Genomic DNA, 22,357 nt, shown 5'->3' with positions numbered 1-22,357 from the left:
TGCAGACAGCTAACAGCATGGCTTCAATTCCTATACTGGCTGAGGTTATTCATGGAAGCCTGCCTTCTCTTCTTTGCTCCTCACTGGAGATGTGGTTATCCTCAGGTTAAATAACCATCAGCTAGAGCCTATGGTCGTCTATGGTGACCTTACCGAGCACAGACTGAACACAAAAATCATTATAATGAACCAAAAGCACAAATTTGACTTGCTAGCTATAGTGGAATGAATGGGAATTGTAATCCCTATGTCTGCATTTGAAGAGGATGTTTTTGTCTGTAGAGACTTTACTACAATTATAATTGATGCAGTTTGAAAATTAGCAATGTGTAAATGAAAGGAGTACTACAAGTCAACTGTTTCTTGTACCCTGAATCTCTCTGACAGATGGCATGGATAGTAGAATAAATACCAAGCATATCCCAACATCTTTACAATCTGTGAACTGTGAATGTCACTTTCTATATATTCTTATTTAGTTACTTGTATACAGAAAAAAAAACATCCATTTTTTATAAAGCATCTCATAACATCCTCAGTGCTTTACAATCAACAGATTACATGAAATTGTCGTCACTTGTAGTGTTGACAAACACAGCTGGCAATTTTCACACAAGGTTTCACAAATAGAAAATCAGCAGATTATCTGCTTTTAATAATATGAATTAAGTGTGAAATGTTAACCAGGATATTGAGAACTCTCTACTCTTCTTCAAAAATGCCTTGAGAACTTGTCAATGAGAAAACAGTACTTCTGGAAATGTGGCAAATTTACTTTGTGTGCTTAGGACCATTGTGGGACTTAGAACCCACACCATTTTAACTCAGAAGCAGCAGTGCTACAAACTGAATCAAACAGATACACACAGTAAATCCCAATGAGTCAAGTCCTAGTCATTCACCCACCAACTTGTGCTCAGCGGAGCTTTGTGATAGCCCAGCAGGCCCCATTTCCACATGAATGGATCTGTATGTAACCCAATATGCCTAAAAACATATTCTATGTGAAATATAACAGATTCAAATGACAAATCAAAATGAAGTAAGGAGGTAGTGTGTGGTGGAAGTCTTTATTCGAATTGTTTACACTTGACAATGGCCTAACCTTGTAGAAGGCTAGAGTTTTTCATTGAAAAATGTTGGGAATTAGCAGTGGAAAAACTTTTATCTTTCTCTGCTCTGGTGAGTAGTCAGGCATTCTTCAGATTCTTCATTGGCTTCTTTAGTTGAAGGACGTACTGCATTTACATTTGCATCATCTGTCAGTTCCATCATGCTGTGTATGACACCATCCACATGTTTCCTTGGTTGAGTGCTGAAGTTTCCATGCTGGTCTCCTGCACTTGAGTGAAAAGTCCCTCATGCAGGTTGGCCTCATCGTTTTCTTCCTTATTCTTGATGTCTTGTGCAGTCATAACATGTTTGAACCCCATCTCCGATTGGCAACATTTTTAACTTTCTCATACGTTTAGCTGTACTCGCAGACTTCTCACATCCTTTCCCAGGGAGATCTTGATGTCAAATGATGGTTTGTCTTGCACTCCATGACTTTGCACTCGTGTGGTTTAAGTCAGCTCTCATTGGTTGGTGTAGTTATATGACAATCTTAGTCAAATTTGACTAATCTGGAATTACCAATGCAGAATTTTAGTTTATTTTGTGGGATTTGCTAATCTGCCGGTGGGATTTGTTGAGGATTTCAACAAAACCAGAATTTCATGTCATCTGAGTTTGAATCACTGTGATTTCACTGTACATATTACTCTGAAACTATTGTCACCAACAAATATAAATAAGGAATAACATAAATAAAGAATTTTATTTCGAATTTCAAAGCTGAATTTTGATATATAAATTAATTAGATAAAAATAAAAAAAAGTACCTGGAAGAGAGGCTGCAATAAAATCAGTTCGGAAATTGTAAATTACAATCTCTATTTGCAACCTTGGAATGTATAACTTTTCAGTAAACCACTATTCTATAATTCTCTGTCAGAGGTGCATGATATTCCATATCCAGATAGTGCCAGGATGTGGACAACATTAACCAGGTATTTTAATTCTGATTCCAAACATTAATATCTCAGGAATGGTCACAATCAAGTATTCCTATTTTCACGCCATCAGCATTAAAGGTCACATTACAGATTAAAAAGTAATGGATTCCTAATAAACTGACTTTGACCACAAATGCAGGTCTATCTATTTGGCAGTCCCAAAGCGCCTTAACTGGTTTGTATGAAGCAGAAGAGAAGATATATGGTGGATCCATTCTCATTACGATCTCTAGCCTTTAATTAGAGCACTGAACCTTGAATTAATGACGAGGTGACCTTGCGGTGCAGTGGTAGCATCCATACTTATGGGCTAAAAGCTCTGGCAGAAATTGATGGACATTGAAAGAGTGTAAATGACAGTTCAATGGGCTGATCAGCCTGGGAATCTTTCCATCATTTACCCACAATTTTCCCAAAGACTGTTGAAAAAAGTGAAAATATATTTAAAAAGTAACGGTTGAGACTTAATTTATGGTTCAGTACTTCAATGACATTTGAAAATCCTCAACTTGCTTGCAGTGACCAGGGAGACACTTTTGCCATTGCTAACCTGAATGGGTCTTCCCTTAGGATTAGACATATCCCAGCTAGACTAACAATGTTGGAATTTATACATTTCAGCAACTTCTTATCTATGGATTTTGCAGGAGTAATCAACAATACAGCAGACTCAGTGTCCTTCTAATTTGGTTCATTGAGATACCTGAGAGTAGCGCCACAATATGATACCTGAAAATTCCTGAAGCATCATCCCTGCAGCTTTTGTGGCATGGAATGTAATCTTGCAATCCCTTGCACTTTGCTGGACACCCTTTCTCAAATCATGAAGACTGGGTCACCTACATATCTGGGATGGGCCACTGATACCCACATAGATGTTTTGGCAGCTCGAGAGTGGTACTATAGATTTTGTCATTAACCATCACAGCATACTATTGGCCACAACACAAAAATAAAAGTTAGTCAGTTTTTGTGAAAATTAGATTAATGGATCAGGTCATTAGACTATTCAGGGAGACATTGCATATCATACACAAAACATGAAAATAACATGTAACTGACATTTGTGCGATTCACTCATTTTAATAATTCCCATTTGCTCTCGCTATGGAATGGTTGAAGTTCAGGGAGCAGGGTGGTCATGCAGGATAGGGCAACTTGCAAGTTAGCTGTTCTCAAGCAATTGCTGCGTATAAATCAAAAATGAGTCATATATTTTCCGATTAGACGTTTTTTTCAATGGCTCTTCAAAGTGATAACAAGGAATGTAAGGGAAAGAAAGATTGCACCTGCTAAGGATTCTGGAAATGCTACTTCAGTTGCTACTGAAGCAAAGTAGAGTTTATTTCTTTGGAAGCAAGGGGCACCATCCAATTAGAATCTTTTTTCAAAGTTTCTTAGTGGAGATGCTAGAACGCATTAATACATTATCCCATGTCAATAATTGTAGGAATAAATGTGGATGGAATGCTTGAAACCTATGAAGATTGTTAAGAGTACTTTTAATTTTTGGCTTACATTTTGTATACGGCTTTCTAATGAACGTCAACAATGGTTTGGTGCTATTTCATTAAGGCAACATATAAAGCACTTTGGCAGCCCTTCAGTTAGTTGGCACATGTACATGTATGTCTATGTCACTGTGCAGCATATTTTGCTGGCATAGAAGTATGCTTGTAATAAAGTGTCAATCTTGGATCAGTGGCAGGGCTCTTTTCTCTGAGTTAGAATGTAATGGCATATAGTGGGTATTATGTAGTGCAATATTCAGCCAATGCCAAAGCATGGCACCATGTATGGGAGAAAGGAGAGTGGGAGTAGGGGGGAGAAAAATTAGGAAAGCAATAGTAATAGGGGATTCAATAGTTAGGGAAACATATGGATGTTTCCATGGTCGCAGACATTGGGTGGAATTCTTCAGTGCTCTGGGATAGGTTTCTCACAGCAGAGGCAGCTCGACTTTGGCTGGCAGCGGGATCTTCCAGTCCCGCCGAAGTTGATGGCAAATTACATTCCTTGCCCATGCTGCCGGGTCGACTTTGGTAGAACCAAAAAATGCATCGCCAGGAAGGGCTGGAGAATTCTGCGTATGATCACAGGATGGTATGGTACCTTCCTGATATTCTTTCTATCTTTGATTTGAATTGTTGAATGCATATTTAGCTAATGTACAATTACCTATTTCTACAGATTTGTTTCTTTTAAAGTGCAATTTGGTTTGAGTGTCTGGTTACTTTTACGCTCTGAATTATGCAAAATGGGCAGAAAATATTTCCAGTCTAGTTGTGAAAAATTCACAAAACTTGCTGACGATACATACATTTGTTCCTTGGCATGCAGAAAAGCGTGGTGCCCCAAACTAAATATCAGAAATTCAGGATGTCACTGAACAGCTGAATAACATTTTGGGGGAAAGGTGAACAGCCACATGTCATGGAACAAACAACATGAGTAGAAAGAGGGTTGAAGTCCTTCAGGTAGATTTTGGGGAGCTAAGAAAGAGATTAATAAGCAGGATGTCTAAGCGAACAATCACTGGTTTGCTCTAGATACCATGCATGACTGAGTATAGAGATAGGAGAAAAGAGCAGATAATTGTGTGGCTGATGAGATAGTGCAGGAGGGAGGGCTTTGGGTTCGCAGGACATTGGAACTGATTCTGGGGAAGGTGGGACCTGTACGGCTGAACAGGCTGCACCTCAATAGAGTTGGGACCAATGTTAACATAGAAACAGAAATTAGGAGTAGGAGTAGGTCATTTGGCCCTTCGAGCCTGCTCTGCCATTCATTATGATCATCGTTGATCATCCAATTCAATAGTCTGATCCCTCCTTCCTCCATAACATGTGGTCTCTTTTGCCCCAAGAGCTATATCTAATTCCTTCTTGAAACACACAATGTTTTGGCCTCAACTACTTTCTGTGGTAGCTAATGCCGCAAGTTTATCACTCTCTGGGTGAAGAAATTTCTCCTCATCTCAGTCCTAAAAGTTTACCTTGCAATCTTAGACCATGACCACTGGTCCTAGACACTCCACTATCAGAAACATCCTTATTGCATCTATATTGTCAAGTGCTGTTAGAATTTTAAAGATTTCTACAAGATCCCTCTTCATTCTTCTGAACTTCAGTAAACATAATCCTAAATGACTTAATCTCTCCTCATACATTGATTCCTGGGGTGGCAGGACTAATCTGGTAAATCTTCACTGCACTTCCTCTAAAGCAAGAGCATTCTTCCTCAGATCAGGAGACCAAAACTACACATAATATTCCAGGTATGGCCTCACCAATGCCCTGTATAATTGCAGCAAGACATCCCTGCTTCTATACTCAAATCCTTTTGCTATAAAGGCTAACATACCATTTGCGTGCTTCATCAGCATACTTACCTTTAGTGACTGATGTATGAGGACACCCAAGTCTCGGTGCACATACTCCTCTCTTAACTTACAGCCATTCAGATACCAATTTGTCTTCCTGTTTTTGCCACCAAACTGGATAACTTCACATTTATCCACATTATACTGCAATCTGCCCTGCATTTGCCTACTCAGTTTATCCAAGTCACACTGAAGCATCTCTGCATCCTCCTCACAGCTCAGCCTCCCAACCAGCTATGTGTCATCTGCAAATTTGGCGATATTACATTTAGCTCTCTCATCTAAATCATTAATATATATTGTGAACAGCTGGGGTCCTAGCACTGATCCCTGTGGTACTCTACTCATCTCTGTTTGCCATTCAGAAAAAGACTCATTTATTCTTACTCTTTGGGCTTTATTTTACCATTTTAATTCTAAGTGCTGAGCGAACTTGAAACTGGGAGTGTTTCAGATCTGACTTTTAGACCTGTTCTTAGGCACCCCCATACGCACTCTGCTTGCAAAAATATCAGTGACTCTGAATTGTGCTGCAGAAGCCAGTGGGTGGCGCTTAACACGCCCTAAATGCTGCAGCTCCAATTGGAGCCTTCAATTGCACATGCGCAGTAAAAAGAACAGAAAAACTGTTCTATTATGCCATATTCTGGGCCGGATAGTGCCTGCTCCTGGCTCCCACAGACATTACCCCATCCCCACTATGTAACTGATCCGCTTATCCCCCACTACCCAGACTGATCGCGGCCCCTTGTCTCCCTTCCCCCCACCACTGATCACATCTGACCTGCCTCCCACCTCCCACCAGAGAGCCGTCTTAACTGTCTCCCTCCCCCCCACCAAAAAGTCATCTTACCCACTTCCCTCCCCCCACCAGAGAGCTACGTGACCTGCCTCCCACCCTGCCCACCAGAGTCATCTGATCTGAATCCCTCCCCTCCACCAGAGAGCCATCTGACCTGCCATCACCCCCAAGAGAGCCATCTGATCCACCTCCCTCCCCTCCCAACCAGAGAGCCATCTGATGCACCTCCCTTGCCCCCACCAGAGAGCCATCTGACCCACCTCCTGTCCCCCAACAGAGAACTATCTGACCCGCCTCCCTCAACCCCCACTGGAGAACCATCAGACCCACCTCCCTCCTCCCAGCAGAGACCCATGTGACCCACCTCCTTCCCCCACCAGAGAGCCATTTGACCCACTTCCTCCCCCCACCAGACAGCCATCTGACCCACCTCCTCCCCCCCCACCAGTGAGCTATCTGACCCGCCTCCCTCCCCTCCCCCACCAGAGAACCATCTGACCCACCTGCCTCCCCCCACCAGAGACCCATCTGACCCACCTCCTCCCCCCACCACAGAGCCATCTGATCCACCTCCCTCCCCCTGCCAGACAGCCATCTGATCCACCTCCTCCCCCCACTAGAAAACCATCTGACCCACCTCCCTCCCCTCACCAGACAGCCATCTGACCTGCCCCCTCCCCCCACCAGAGAGCAGTCTGACCTGTCTTTGTCCACCAGAGACTCATCTGACCTGCTTCCCCCCCCATTCAGAGAGCCATCTGACATGAGTTCCTCCCCCCACCAGACAGCCATCTTACACACCTCCTTCCCCCCACCAGAGATCTGACTTATCTCCCTCACCCCTTCCAGAGAGCCATCTTACCCACCTATCTCCCCCCCTACCAGAGAGCCATCTGACCCACCTCTCTCCCCCCCACTAGAGAGAACCATCTGACCTGCCTCCCTCCACCCCCACCAAAGAATCATCTTATCTACCTCCCTTCCCCCCCCAACCAGAGAGCCATCTGACCTGCCTCCCCCCTCCCCCACCCGAGAGTCATCTTACACATCTCCCTCCCCTCCAATCAGAGAGCCACGTGACCCGCCTCTCTACCCCCCTACCCGAGAGTCATCTTACCCACCTCCCTTCCCCCGACCAGAGAGCCATCTGACCCCCCTCTTCCCCACATCCCAACCACTGATCTGAGTCAAAGAGCCGCTGGAAGCTCTGAACATACCTCCTCAGAAGCTGGAGTGTCCGAATTGGACCTTTTCAAACCATGTCTGTTTCACGTTGAATCTGGACAGGTGAATGCAGTGGCAAAGGAGGAAGCAATGGTAAGTTTGGGTGTGCAGCCCATTAAGTCAATTTAAATGCATGCAAATGCATTTAAATTGACTTTACATCCCTTTTTGGGTGCGGTCCCGACGGTGGCCACTGGTAAGGGGGAACGGGTGCGCATCTAATACTAATCTCTAATTTCTCTTGCAAGCCATGGTTTGGCCACCTTTCCCATTTTACTTTTGTGCCAGACAGGAATGAACAATTGTTGCAGTTCACCCATACACTCTGAGTGTCTGTCATTGCCTATCCACTGTCATCCCTTTAAGTAACATTTCTCAATCCACCACAGACAACTCGCACCTTCTAGAAACTAGAAGCAGGAGTAGTCCATTCAGCCCTTCAAGTCTGCTCGCCATTCATTTTTATCATGGCTGATCATCAAATTCACTATCCTGATCCTCTTTCCACCCCATATCCCTTAATCCCTCTATTCCCTAGATCTATAATAAATATTATACTGTCATAGGTTCCTTTGTTAAGATTCAGGACCGTAGTCTCAGAATCAATTATGTCACTCTCCACCATGATGAAGAATCTGATTATTTATGGTCACTCATCCCCAAGGAGTCTTGCACAGGTAGATTGCCAGTTATTCATTTCTCATTACAAATACTCACTCTATTTTGACATATCCTCTAGTTGGTTCCTCAACATACTGTCTAGAAAACTATCCTCTACAGTAGTGTGACCAATTTGATTTGCCCAATCTATATGCAGATTAGAGTCATCCATAATTACAGATGTTTCCTTATCGCATGCACCTCGAATTTCCTGTTTAATGTCATTTCCAACATCACCACTACAATTTAGGTGTCTGTATACAACATCCACTAATTTTTTTTTTTGCCCCTTGATGTTTCTCAGCTCTAACCAAATAGGTTTTGCTAATCGTAGCCAATTGGGCAAATTTTCTCGTTCCACCTGCCATGAGAATTGGAGCAGGCGAGGAGCGGACCATGGAAAGGTCTGTTGACTTTGGGCAGGACTTTCCGGTTTTGGGCCGAGCACAGCAGAAAATACTGCCCAATATCCTTCCTCACAACTGTGCTAATTTCCTATTTAACCTGCAAGGCAACTCCAGTACCTTTACGTTTTTGTCTGTCCTTCCTTAATACTCAATATCTCTAGATGTTCAGTTCCCATCGTTGGTCACACTGCAGCCATGTCTCTATAATCCCAACTACATCATACCTTTTTATATCTATTTGCGCAATTTATTCATCCACTTTAATGCTAATTCTCATGTGTTAAGCTCATTCTTAAGGCTTGTCTTTTTAACATTACTTGTGCCTATCCAACTATTTTTCACTGCGTGTTCTTGAGGTGTTTGCTAGAGCTATTGGAGAAGGTTTAAACTAATCTGGCAAGGAGTTGGGAGCAACAATGTATTATCACAAAAGTGAAATAAAGTGCACAAAGAGTTAGAAGAAACAGGTACTATCAGACCAAAAAATAATAAGCTATTAGGTGGGGTCAAACTAATTGGGAATATAATAAGTTCTAAATTAGTACATGTATGTAAACATATAAAGCATAGTAAATAGCAAATAACTGCAGGCATAAATATGATGTAATATGTTGTACTGGTGATATGAGACATAGCGTAGGACTAAAATTTAATTATTTCAGGATACGATATATCCAGGAAAGACAGAGAATCAAAGAAAGGAGGAGAGGTGCACATATCCATTAAGGCAAACATTATAGTAAAGGGAAGAGAGAGGATATACTGGAATAGTCAAGGACAGAATCTATTTAGTTACAGTTAACAAATGACACAACTGAATGTATTCTATTAAGCATCAAATATAGGAAAGTTAGACATGAGCAAATTTGCAGGGAAATTAGAGAGGTGCAAGAACGATAGTGTAATAACAATGGGGATCTTCAAATATATGAATATAGACTGGGATAGTAATTTTGTAAAGGTCAAAGAGCATGCAGAGTTTTTGAAGTTTTTTCAAGAGAATTTTCTTGATCAGAATTCCGCCAAAAATCTGAAGTGTCACAACAGTGTGAAAACAGAAGTCCTCTATGCCGGTCTTTTGGGCAAGCTTGGTGCTGCAATCTTCTGGCACTCTGTCAGTTTTTCCTGACAGCTAGGAGCTATATGTGGTTGGTGCTGGGAGTGGAGGGTATCTGGGGGGGGGAGGGGGGTTGCAGTCTAAGTACAAGGGGGAAACTGACTTCAGAGCACTTGGGTGCCATTGTGCAGGGGGCTCCAATCTGACAGCAAACTGAGAGACAGTGAGAATGGTGAGATGTCCCAGTTCAGTTAACAAAAAAATTGGTAAGTTGACTGCAGAGTGCTTGGGCGCCTGATCCCTGTTGGTGGGAACAATGGTGATTCTCATTGGCGAGAGCGTCTGGGAGGCTGGAAGCAGCCCTGCTGGTCCCTCTAATGTTATGAAATTAATATTCAAATTGGCTTCACGCCCATTGACAAAATAGGGCTGGGAAGATGGCATTCAACACCAAACCAATTCACATCTAGCGCAAACCGACTTTTTGGCCTTTTCCCGGCTTGCCACATCGATTGACTGGCACGGCAAGCCAGTAAGGTCATGCTGGAAGTCTATGGGCTATTGCATGGCTCACCTACATTGCTGCCAGGGAATCTGCAGTGCGGGTTTGATTTTGGGGCACTTGGAAGATCCCACTGGTGGGAATGGCCAGAAAATTCTGCCCATAGTATTGTAATATTAGTTATGGAAAAGGACAAGGAACAACTGAAAGTAAAAATACTTCATTGGAGGACCACCAGCTTCAGTGGGCTGAGAATATATCTACTGGACTGCAAGAAAACAATAAAGTGACTTTAAAGTGGTAATTTGGGTACCGTTAAGGTATATTCATGCAAGAACAAAAATAAGGTAACTTAAATTTGAGCTCAATTGATGATGAAAAAGAGGAGTAAGGCGAGGGTGAAAAAGGGCAGATATGACAGTCATCAGATTGATAATGCAAGTGAGAACTAGGCTGATTTAACAACTTCAGAAGGAAGATAAAAAAGACATGGGAACAAAGAGAGAGTATGCGAAGAGGCAACCAGTTAACATAGAAAAGAATGTTATAAGGCTATAAATAGTAAAACAGTAGTAAGGCAAGGCAGGTAATTGGGGACCAAAAAGGAGAACTATACATTGAGTCACAGGGCATGGCTGAGGCACTATATGGTTACTTTGCATCTGTCTTCATCAAGGAAGAAAATGCTGTCAAAGCCAAAGCTTAAGAGGAGGTACTGAATGGGCTAAACTTGATAAAAATTAAGAACCAGAAAACCCGGGTGTACTTACAGTTGGTAAGTCACCGAGGCCAAATCAGATGCTTCAACGATGCTGAGGGAAATGAGGGGGAAAACTGCGGAGGCACTGCCCATAATTTTATAATCCTCATTAGATGTGAGGGTGGTGCTGGAGAACTGGAGAATTCTAATGTTCAATGTTATCCTTACACCCTTGTACAAAAAGGGTGTAGGGATAAGCTCAATAAGTATATGCCAGTCAGTGGCAAAAAACCTTTCGAAGAATTAATCTGGGACAAAAATAACAACTTACTTAAGTATGTATTAATTAAGGAAAGCTTGCACATACTTGTCAAAGGCAAATCATGTTTAACTAATTGAATTGTTGATGAACTATCACAGAATAGAATAGAATAGTTCCATAGAATCCCTACAGTACAGAAGGAGGCCATTCAGCTCATCGAGTCTGTACCAAACATAATCCCACCCAGGCCCTATTTCAAAACCACACACATTTACCCTGCCAATCCCCTGGTACAAGGGTCAATTTATCATGGCCAATCAACCTAACCAGCACATCTTTGGACTATGGGAGGAAACTCTCACAGACATGGGGAGAACATAGGGACTCTGCATAAACAGTGACCAAGGCCGGAATCAAACCTGGGTCCCTGGCGCTGTGAGGCAGCAGTGCTAACCACTGTGCCCCCGTACCACCCTAAAAAGGTTTGATGAGAATAATGCATTTAATGTGGTACACAAGGACTTCTAAATGTCATTTGATAGGGTCAGATAAGAAAAAGCAAAGTTGGGAGTCCATGAAATGAAATGAAATGAACAGTGGTGGCATGGATATAAAAGTTAGATAAGTGACGAGAAATAGACAGCAGAGATGAATAGTTGCTTTTTGGACTGGAGGAAGGTATACAGTGGTGTTCTCCAGGTGTATGAGAATGACTGATTTTCTTGGTGCATCTCAATGACTGGCTGTATGGAGCACTATTTTAAAATTTGAAGATGATATAAAAATTAAAATTAATGCCTCCTCACTTTTTTCCCCAAAGTTTTTAAAACTTCACTGGGAAAATCTTGTAAGGCTGCTGGCAGGCAGCCCTGTGCTCTGCCTGCCAAAGACACATTTTGAGGTTTTTACAATGTGAAGGCGTTAGCGAGAGTGCAGTGAAGATTTACAGGAATGATTTCAGTACTTTATATGGAAAGATTAGAGAATCTGGAATTGCTTTCATTAGAGAAGGTTGGACAGATTTGGTAGAGGCATTCAGGAGATTTGGTAGAGATATTCAAAGTATATGGAGAGAAACTTCATGTTGGTAACAGGATCAGGAAACAAAGGATAATATTTAAAGTAATTGCCAAAAGAATCAGAGGCAATAAAGGGGAAAACTTATTTATGCAGCAAATAGTTAAGATCAGTTAGAGAAATGTACCCAACAGAAAACTCTTGGTGAACAGCACACTGACAAAATGCTGAAATTAAAAATAAGTAACTACTGAAACCAGCAAAAAATGAATTCAACAATGACTGAACAATGAATATGACAGTAAAATAAAGTCCTAGAGACAAAAATGACATTCTCAATTGAGAATACAACATTAAGGGGTTTTCAAAGCATGCCAGTTGAAAATGGATAATGAATGATTTCAGGCATTCCGGACACTGAGCATGCAAAATGATTTAAATCAATTTCCATATTTTTTAAGCTTTAATGGGGAAACAACATGAAAAATGCAATTGCATCTGCACTTAGGTCATTACCTAGCCACAGAATAGCATGTTTCAAGTGAGAAACAGGCCTGAGGACTGCTTCACTGTTCCTGCCCAACTGCAGAATCAGGTCTATGTAATCAAGTTAACATTAAACTAATTATTCATAACTGTTTTAATTTTTTAAAGGAGTCATGTTAATGTATTGATTCTTTAAGGATTGACAGATCAACTTTGTGTCGATTTGAAAGATTTGCCATCTCTAATTAAACTGTGTGGATATTAGATTATGGATGTTCAACACTTTTGTAAGTAATTCCTTTGCCTATTGTTTTAACAGAGGGCATTAGTTCATTTATTTCAAACTGGTAAATGGCTCTGCTTAAAATAACAATGAACCAGCATACAGTATCACAGAATGTTGCAAGACAAAAATAGGCCATTTAATTCTGCAAATCTTATCTGGTGACTTTGCTTCATAACTTGAACATCAGTGCTGCTCTGTATTGTTAAAACAGTGCACTTTCAAGGCTTTGGACTAAAAATCTGGAGCATATTTCTTCACAGGAATTTGTGTTGTGGTTATGCAGTCAGTAGAGCTTTCCTTCTTGTGCTCACTAGGAAAGTCAGTCATACAGAGGTACTTTTCTGAAGTTTCTTATAAAATGAAGATCGAATTAGTATGCTCACCTTCTGTCAGGGAGGATTGGCACCCTCCAGCCTTTCACTTGACTCAGTTTGTCATCTGACAGTTCAATCTGCAGAGGAAGTTTTGGTACCCAAACTGTCAACTCCAGTGGGGCACTCAAATGTTCATAGTTGAAAATAATTCGGGCATTCATTGAGCCTTGAGACTCCTTGCCACTGACAAACACATAGTCACAGCCTTTGGAGACCTGTGTGAACACAGAAAAGTTTGAATTAATAGAAATCTGCACATATGAAAGTTTGGACCCAGTAACTAAATTACAGTCCAAAAGAGTCAATTCTATTGTGAACAATCTAATCTCAGAAAATGCTGAATAAACTCAGTAAATCTGGCAGCATGTTAGAAGACAAAAACAAAGTTAAAGTTTCGAGTCCCTATGCCCTTTCAAACGCAAAATGTTAATTCTGGTTGAAACCTTGAACCAGGTTCGCCATCTGCAAGGTTGCCAGTGGGAGCTCAAGATCCGGAAAACGCAGTTCGCCAGTGAGAATGTGACTTCAGATTTTTCCTGGCCCACACTGATGATGTCATTAGGTTCACACCCATGAACCTATATTTCAATATTATTAACCTCCCTGGTGTATTCTTGACACCGCACCAATGTGTTTATAACAGGGTCACATAGATGTTGGGTGGGGGCGGACATCTCCCCAGGGAAGCAAAGAGTAGCCACCAGGCCAGCCAGTGCCCTAGCAATGCCACCTGGCAGTGCACCTTGACACAGTTTGGCAAGCCCCAGTGGGAGCCAAAGGTTGTGGGGGGGGGGGGGGGGGGGGGGGGCGGGTGTGGTAGTGTTGCTTAATGCAGTTGTGCTTGTGGCCCAGGAGCAGCCTGACAAGCAGGGGATGGCAGCACCGAATATGAGAAGAAGTAGTTGATGGTTGTGGGGCTGGGTAGAAGAGTTGGGACCGATGATTGCAGTGGAGGGAGAGAGAATAGGCTGATGACCTGGAGGGGTAGACAGAGAAGGAGCCTATGGACAGCACTGTGGCACAGTGGTTAGCAATTCCAACCTCAAGCAAGTCTGTATGAAGTTTGCACATTCTCCCCACGTCTCCATGGGTTTCCTTCCACAGCTCTGATTTTCTTCCAGAGTGCAAAGGTGAGCAGGGTAGGTTGACCAGTCATGCTAAATTGACTGTGTCACAGAGATTAGCAGGGTAAATACATGTGGTCATGGGGATGGGGCCTGAGTAGGATTGTTGTCAGTGTAGCCATTCTATGATCGGGGGTGGGGTTGGGGGGGGGTGTGGAAAGAGAGAGCAAGGGCTGATGATCATGGTGAGGTAGTATGATGAGAAAGGAGAGATGATTGAGGGGAAAGGGAAGAGAGAGAAAGGTCCAATGATGGTGATCCAATGAAATGCCAGATATTCGATCAAGATCTTAATAGGGCTTTGAACATAGTAAGATGACTTCAGACTCTTCACTGAGCATTCTCAAATAATATTTGACACCAACACACACAACGAGATATTATGATGGCGGAGGATGGAGTAAATGCTGGCTCTGATCAGCAGTGCAGAGAGGAGCCATGAGGCCACAGTGGTAGGGTGAGGGAGGTTTATTAGAGTTCTGATCAGTATACACTTTAAACATGGTGTCCCAATCTCGGAGCAGCTGGGTTTTGCTGGTGTGTTTAAGTCCCATCCACCTCTATGATGTTGTGAATCACAAATATTTTTGGCACAGTGTGGTAGAATCTGGAGAGAAAAATCAACCAATTTCTTTGGAGAGGAACATGCTTTTTTTTTGCCAGAAACAACACTGCCATTTTTTGGTAATATTTTGCTTTTAATCTAAATCTGATATAGGTTCACGATGCATGTCTGGCACAGGGGCGACCAATAGTTTATAATTTGGTTTGAATGTCACAACATACTTTCTTGACTTCAAAGCTGATGAGGAAAAATTGGCATTGATGCAAACCTTTTTACATTTTTCCAATAATTCCAAATGATTTAATCACTTCAGGAAATTTTGGAGCAAATATTGTGTAATTCCAAAAGTATCTGTCATGATTAGAGATAAATAACAAGAAATTTGCTAATGCACAAGATATGTGGCATAAAATCAGGCCATTTGATCCAATCAATGCATGCTGATGAAACTGAGAACTCTGAAACCGTAAGTTTTATCTTCATAAACATGGAAAGTGAAAATAATTTTTATTATGACATGCGCTAGCTTGAACAAGTTCATGTGTTCATATAAAAATGACATTCACTAGAACTAGAGCATTTCATCTCCTCACAGCTCTGATGAGCCAATAGAGCACAACCTTCTGGCGTGTTCCAGCAGCTTAGTTAAAGGATGGAAAGAAACTATGTTTATTCACATAATCACTATAAACAAGCATTAGAATACGACTGGATTTGTATAATAAAATCACCTTGAGATTGCTAATCAAATGTAAACGGTAGAGATGTAAAAGTCTTAAAATAATTCATATTTGTATGGACTAAACCATTCAACATCAACTTATCACTCTAAAATATAGTTGCAAATAGCTTTTAAATCGAAACCCTTAACTAAAGCTTTGCTTTTTTTTTCCAGATTTACTCTCTGATGTGCAGTAAGCTTGAAACAGGGGAAAATGCTGCATGAAGCAGTTTAACTGAGGGGTTGAATTTACAACTGGCGTTAATCTTTTACAAATGCTTAACACTCATGCAAAATTCCTCTTGGTGGTACTTAATGCTGGGGAGAAACTGCTTGAAGGATTTAACCAATTAACAATAGTGCCTAGGAATTTGGATTTTGTTACTACAGAAGAGGTAATGTTAGGAATCGAAGATCAAAGTCAGCTCGCAGTGGAGGTGGAAGAACGTGGTTCTTTTACAATGAAGGAACTGGGGTTGATAATATGTTGCACATTATGTAGGATAAAACATTGCATCTTCTGACTCACTTGAAGCAATGCCATGGGAGATCAGCTTTTAATAAACCTTGACACATTTTGCTGACGCACTTGAAAGTGACACAATTGCATGTTTTTGTCACACTGACATTTGCCTGGTGTAAGACCGTATATCCCAATTGAACAAATACTGGTTTAACCGAGTAGAACTTAAAAAATTGTTACCAAAAGTGGAAGTAATCTTCTAATTGTTCTCAACCTCAAGTCATGCCAGTTTGCTCTTAGCATAAAAATTCTGCTTGATTATTGAGGTGAGGTAACTCAGACAGAAGTCAGTTAAAACTTATTTGGGAGGTAGAAATGCAGTTTCAATTTATTCCCACCATTTCCAGGACTTCATGCTGAGAGTGAGGGGACATATGATGGACGCTGTCTTACCACCTCACTACATTCGAACTTAGCACTTCGATATGCCCAATCTTACCACATTGCCATGCCCGATCATCATGGTGAGCTTGGAAAATAATGTGAAATGCCAAAAGTCCAATTCGTACCCTGCGCAAAACAGTTTGCTACCTTTCTGACCCCTTTTTAATTTTGGGCGCAAACTTTATCAGTATGAATTTGATTGAATTTCAAGATCATTAGCGAGTTCGACACACAAATGCTCCCCCTCCTGAATGCTTCCTACCTCTCTAGCGTGATGTGGGCTCGGGTGACTGCCTGAATGGAGTTTGCAAGTTCTCCCTGTGTCTGCGTAGGTTTCCTCCGGGTGCTCTGGTTTCCTCCCACAGTCTAAATATGTGCAGCTTAGGTTGATTGGCCATGATAAATTGCCCCTTGGCCAATGCCAAGGGGCTTACAAGAGTAAATACGTGAGGTTACGGGGACAAGACCTACGTGGAAGTGTTGTTGGTCCAGGCTCGATGGGCCAAATGCTTTTCTTCTACACTGTAGATTCTATGGTGTCACCCATACAACATGGATTTATGCCCCATTTCCCACCCCATCTATTTCTGCACCATTCCCACTTACCAATTTGATGCTCCTTCCCTATCTAATATCTTCCAATGTATCATCAATTTATAAATTACCCATGTGACAGCAATTTACGTACCTCTTCCCACACAGCAGCCAATTACGCTGCTTCTCTTCTCACCACTCTCTATGGACATAATAGCAGGTTCCAGCTTACAAATGAAACTTACCTTCAGGATAGAAAATCAGCATAACCATACTCACAATAGTGACAGTCATTATGTTCACTATTATTAAAGTGCAAATTGACAGCAACTGTCAGTAACTGTATATTTAAAGGCATAAATCAGGAAGTTGCTGTCTGAGTTACCCTGTTCCATCATAAGCTTAGCAATAACAGTACCTCACTAAGAAAATCAGTATTGAAATGCATGGAAAGGCATTGTTTTATTTATGTGATATATAACTGCTGCTAGCCTCAACACAGCATCCCCCCCCCCACAATTACGGGCCAATCATGAGCCCTATACTGCCCAAAAGTACAGCCCCTGCCACCCAGATGGATCAGGCCTCCCGTCAGCCCTCTCCAATAACAGGCAGAGCAGCAGCAGAAGGCCCCCCCTCTTTCTCTCCCTCCACCGACCACAGAGCAGACTGCATATCAGAACCCCCTCTCCCTCCCTATCGGGCTGCCCCAACCTGGCCTTGCCCTCTGTAGGCCTCATCCTTCCAGCGTCTGCCCCATATAGGCCCCACCTGTTGGCACTGCCCACGAGGCAGAACTTGCTTTGCATCTCTTTAGCAAGTCCACGTTTCAACTGTCCAGGCTCACTAAGGTTTCTGCTTCACTAGTGGATGTCCACACCAGCAAAGATCACATATGGTCCCCACAAATGGGGTCTAGATGTGATAGCCTTGCTGGTGGGACCAGAGGCCATTCAGGCATCCTGGGAGGTTGGAGCATGGGAAGGTGCCCCTTTGGTAATGCCAGCCCAGCAATGTCCACTGGATACCCTGGCACTGCCCAGCATGCATTGGGCTGTGTGAGAGGAGGGTTAGGACGACCATCGGATATTGAGGGGGCTGGGGGCAATCGGAGACTGTCCATCAGAGACTGTCCATCGGGGATGGGAATGGTGGTATTCAAAGGCTAGTCTTCAGCAGACTGGGGTCGGACATCAGGAGGTGGGTCCAGCCATTAGGAGCCAGCAATGCCGGTGGGGGTGAACCCTTGCCAGCCGATCTCCTGGTATACTGGGAGATTGGCACATGCGCACTATGCAGACTGGCCCGGCCACTTGGACTGGATTAGGTCCTGCACTCCCCCGCCACTGTAAATCCCCTGGCGGATTGTGATGCACAGTACTGTAAATTCATTCAACTAAGCTCGCACAAAAAAAAAAATCGGTGGGGAAAAAGTCCTATTGGCTACTAGTGTTGTTTTGGGACAATCACACCCTTGCTCATCATTAATGATTCTTCAATCTGACTAACTCAGATGCACAACTGTTTACCTGGTTTACAAAAGTGCCATGTTCCCTGTAGCGAGTGTTACTCTGAAGTGGCTTTCTAATTAGAGGAATTTTCTGTGCGAAATCCCATAGAAAGGTCAATGGTAGGTGCGAGTGTAATGAATGACTGACATCTGTTTACAATTGAGAGCAGATGAACAATGGAATGCTCCATATTTTACAGAACAGCATATCATCTGATTTATTTTAGGGAAACACCACAGGAAATATCCTGAATTTTATTTATTTTTGATAATTTGTAGCTCAATAAAAATACATATCATAAATATACAACACACATTTACCTTACAAAGCCAATTTAACTCTAGTTATTATGAATTTATTAATTTTGTATTAAGTGCAATATGTTTGAAGCTTTCCATCCCTTTCTGTATTCAAGCTTGTTTATATGAAAACCAGTCAAATGTTATGATTTGCTAAATTACATCATTTTATATAGTTGGTATTCTGTATGGAATTCAGCTCAGTGGTTATGAAAAAGATAAACTCTGTGTAAGTTGTATTTTTTAAGCAATGTGGCTGCACCAGCAGCTTTTTAGCCTTGTGGCAGCACTTAAATACCCCTGTAGAAGTTCAATTAGTAGAGTGATGTGGTACAAGAAAAACGGTTGTTACATGAAACCATGTTGAAAGTTTCCTTGTTAACCTGAGAAGTATTAAATCATAAAATTCAGAAAGCCCTTTGTTTCATTCCAGATCTGTCATGAGTTAACTGATTGCAATGAGGGAAGTGACTAAGGTAGATGCCATTAGTTTCATGCACTGTTAAGGGCTCAAAATTGGTGGAAAGGCAAATTGTGCGGAGGGTGGGGAGAGTCTACAGAAGGATCTAGATAGGCTGGGCGAATGGGCCAGGAAATGGCAAATGGAATTTAATGTTGGTAAGTGCGAGGTGGTCCACTTTGGTAGGAATAATGGTAGGAAGGATTATTACTTACGTGGAGAAAAACTGCAGCAGGCGACGGTGCAGAGGGACCTCGGGGTCCTTGTGCATGAGTCGCAAAAACCCAGCTTGCAGGTGCAGCAGGTGGTCAGGAAGGCGAATGGGATGCTGGCCTTCATCGCGAGGGGGATTGAATATAAAAGTAGGGAGGTCTTGCTGCGGCTGTATAGGGCATTGGTGAGGCCACAGCTGGAGTACTGTGTGCAGTTTTGGGCGCCGTACTTACGCAAGGATATTTTAGCCTTGGAGGGAGTGCAGAGGAGGTTTACTAGGCTGATGCCGGAGTTGAGGGGGTTGAGCTATGAGGAGAGGCTGAATAGATTAGGCTTGTACTCGTTAGAGTTTAGAAGAATGAGGGGAGATCTCATTGATACATATAAGATGATGAATGGGATGGATAGGATAGAGGTGGAGAGACTCTTCCCGCTCAGAAAGGATAGTAGGACTAGGGGGCACAGCCTCAAGATAAAGGGGGGGCGGTTTAGAACGGAGTTGAGGAGGAACTTCTTCACTCAAAGGGTGGTGAATCTCTGGAATTCTCTGCCCGTTGAAGTGGTGGAGGCTGCCTCGCTAAATATTTTTAAGACGCGGGTTGATGGGTTTTTGATGAGAGAGGGGATTAAGGGTTATGGGGAGAGGGCGGGAATGTGGAATTGAACCACGACAGATCAGCCATGATCTTATTGAATGGCGAGGCAGGCTCGAAGGGCTAGTTGGCCTACTCCTGCTCCTATTTCTTATGTTCTTATGTTCATAACTTTCAATAACTATTAATTTCTGAATAACTTGACTGTAGGACTCCACATGAAGCTACTACCTTAAAAACTGTTCTGCAAAAATAAATACTGAAGACACCCCAAATCATCTTTCCAGAAGCCATTTCGTCATGTGTTGGAAAAGGTTTGTGATCTAAGATATTAATAACTGCACAATAAATCCTACTAATTTTGCCACTACAACTGGGCTCTCTTCTTGAAGACCATATTGTTTTGTTAATGTATATACATACTGAGCATTGATCTTATCCCTTCCACTGGCATTCAGTGCAGCATTTGGCGTGGTTACATAACAAAACAAGGCACATAGCTCTAATCTATGCCCAATGGACACTGTGGGGATGGGGTGTTTTATCAATCCCTTTAATCACATTGTATTTTGATGCTTTAAAACTTCTTTGAGAATCTGTTTATTTTGATGCAGTTCCTTAAACAGAATCCTTTATCCCTTTAAGGGTCTGCATATTTAGTTTATCCCACAGTTTTATTTTATTTAGCTTGGGTGGTTAATGGAAAGAAGTACACAGTTCTGGTCCATGCCCGGATGGCACAGCAGTGACTAGAGTATTTTATTGACCCTTTTAATCACATTTGTTTTGATGCATTAAGTTTCCTTTGAGATTCTGTTTTCTTTGATCCATTTAAACGGCTGCCTTTTAATTTGTCCCTCAATTTGTTGGTTTAGTTTATTTGGCTACCCCAAAAGAAGCACACAGCTCTGATTTATAGTTTTGTATAACTGCTCTCCTGTGCTTCGTCTTAATAAGTGAACCCACTGTATGTTCACTAAGTCCCTTTTGCGTGTTTATGTCTTGTGCAATAAGCCCAAGATTATAATGACACGACCATTATCAGCCTGAAATGTTTACTGATGTTCAATCTACATATGCAATTTGACCTGCTGAACGTTTCCTTTGTTCTCTATTTTCATTTTAGTAAAGCTATGATACCTGAGCCCACTAGGATTTAGCCATATAGATAAGAGGAATAGATCATTGACAATGACTTCCTGGGAGAAGTAAACAACAGCTGTGTGAAGGTGTCTTGAGGTGATTTAATTTTTTAAAATTTCTTTCACAGGATGTGGGAGTTGCTGGCAAGGCATTTGTTGCTCATCACTAATTGCTCTTGAACGGAGTAGTTTATTTCAGAGGACAGTTAACAGTTAACCGCATTGATCTGGAGTCACATGCAAGCCAGGCCAGGTAAGGACATTTACTTCCCTGAACAACATTAGTGAACCAAATGGGTTTTTAAAAATAATCGATGATAACTGTTCTGGTCACTATTACTGAGGCTGGCTTTATGTTCCAGATTTATTAACTAAATTTAAACTCCACCAACTGACAAGATAGGATTTGAACAGTGTCCCCAGAACTTGGACTGAGCCTCTGGGTTACCAGTCCAGTGACATTACCACCATGCCATCATCTCCACAAAGTTTGAAATTAAATTGAAATTTAAGGGAGCCATGGTTATCAATGTTCACGGAATCATGTCCAGCAAAGGATCCAGGAGAGGAAGGAAGATACTTGGAACAGAAACACAGTAAAGTCTAAACATTGGGTAAATACCATGCTCCATTAGACTACCCTACTTCTGAGCCATGCTTTATTACTGATGGAGCAGCAGATGACCAAGACCAGATGTACTAAAAGTCTTGCAGATCACCCCAACTACTAATATTATCACAATGCAACCACTGTAGATTTATGAAGAAGTGTTATAATTCTGACATAGCAATCATACTGCTCATTTCCACAGGAAGCAGATATTCCCACAGGCCACATTCAGCAACTCTGTTGCAAAATTTCTGTGGCACATGCCAACTGAGCAATCTATTCACAAACAAAAAGCAAATTTGAAACAATACTGAGTTGCATAGGCTTACAAAATATAAGAGACAATTACCACCAGATGTCTCAAAGTGTTTTACAGCCAATGAAGTAGTTTTGAAATGTAGTCACTATTGTAATGTAGGAAATGTAACAAGAATGTGTACAATAGAGCATTGAATTGCTTAG

General features: G+C 41.9%; 1 protein-coding gene across 1 annotated transcript in view; it reads right to left on the bottom strand.

Annotated features, from left to right (window-relative positions):
* The window catches only part of tmem132e (transmembrane protein 132E), a 707,821-nt gene that overhangs the window by 132,431 nt on the left and 553,033 nt on the right, over positions 1-22,357 (bottom strand). The window contains exon 6 of the mRNA XM_080210481.1: positions 13,226-13,431. Coding sequence (XP_080066607.1) covers positions 13,226-13,431 — 206 coding nt within the window. The remainder of the gene's footprint in view (positions 1-13,225; positions 13,432-22,357) is intronic.

Source organism: Carcharhinus amblyrhynchos, chromosome 23 (assembly GCF_965287045.1).
Source record: "Carcharhinus amblyrhynchos chromosome 23, sCarAmb.v2.hapA, whole genome shotgun sequence".
NCBI classification, from domain to species: Eukaryota; Metazoa; Chordata; class Chondrichthyes; order Carcharhiniformes; family Carcharhinidae; genus Carcharhinus; species Carcharhinus amblyrhynchos.
The sequence above is the reverse complement of the archived record's forward strand: the minus strand, read 5'-3'. Positions and strand labels throughout refer to the sequence as shown.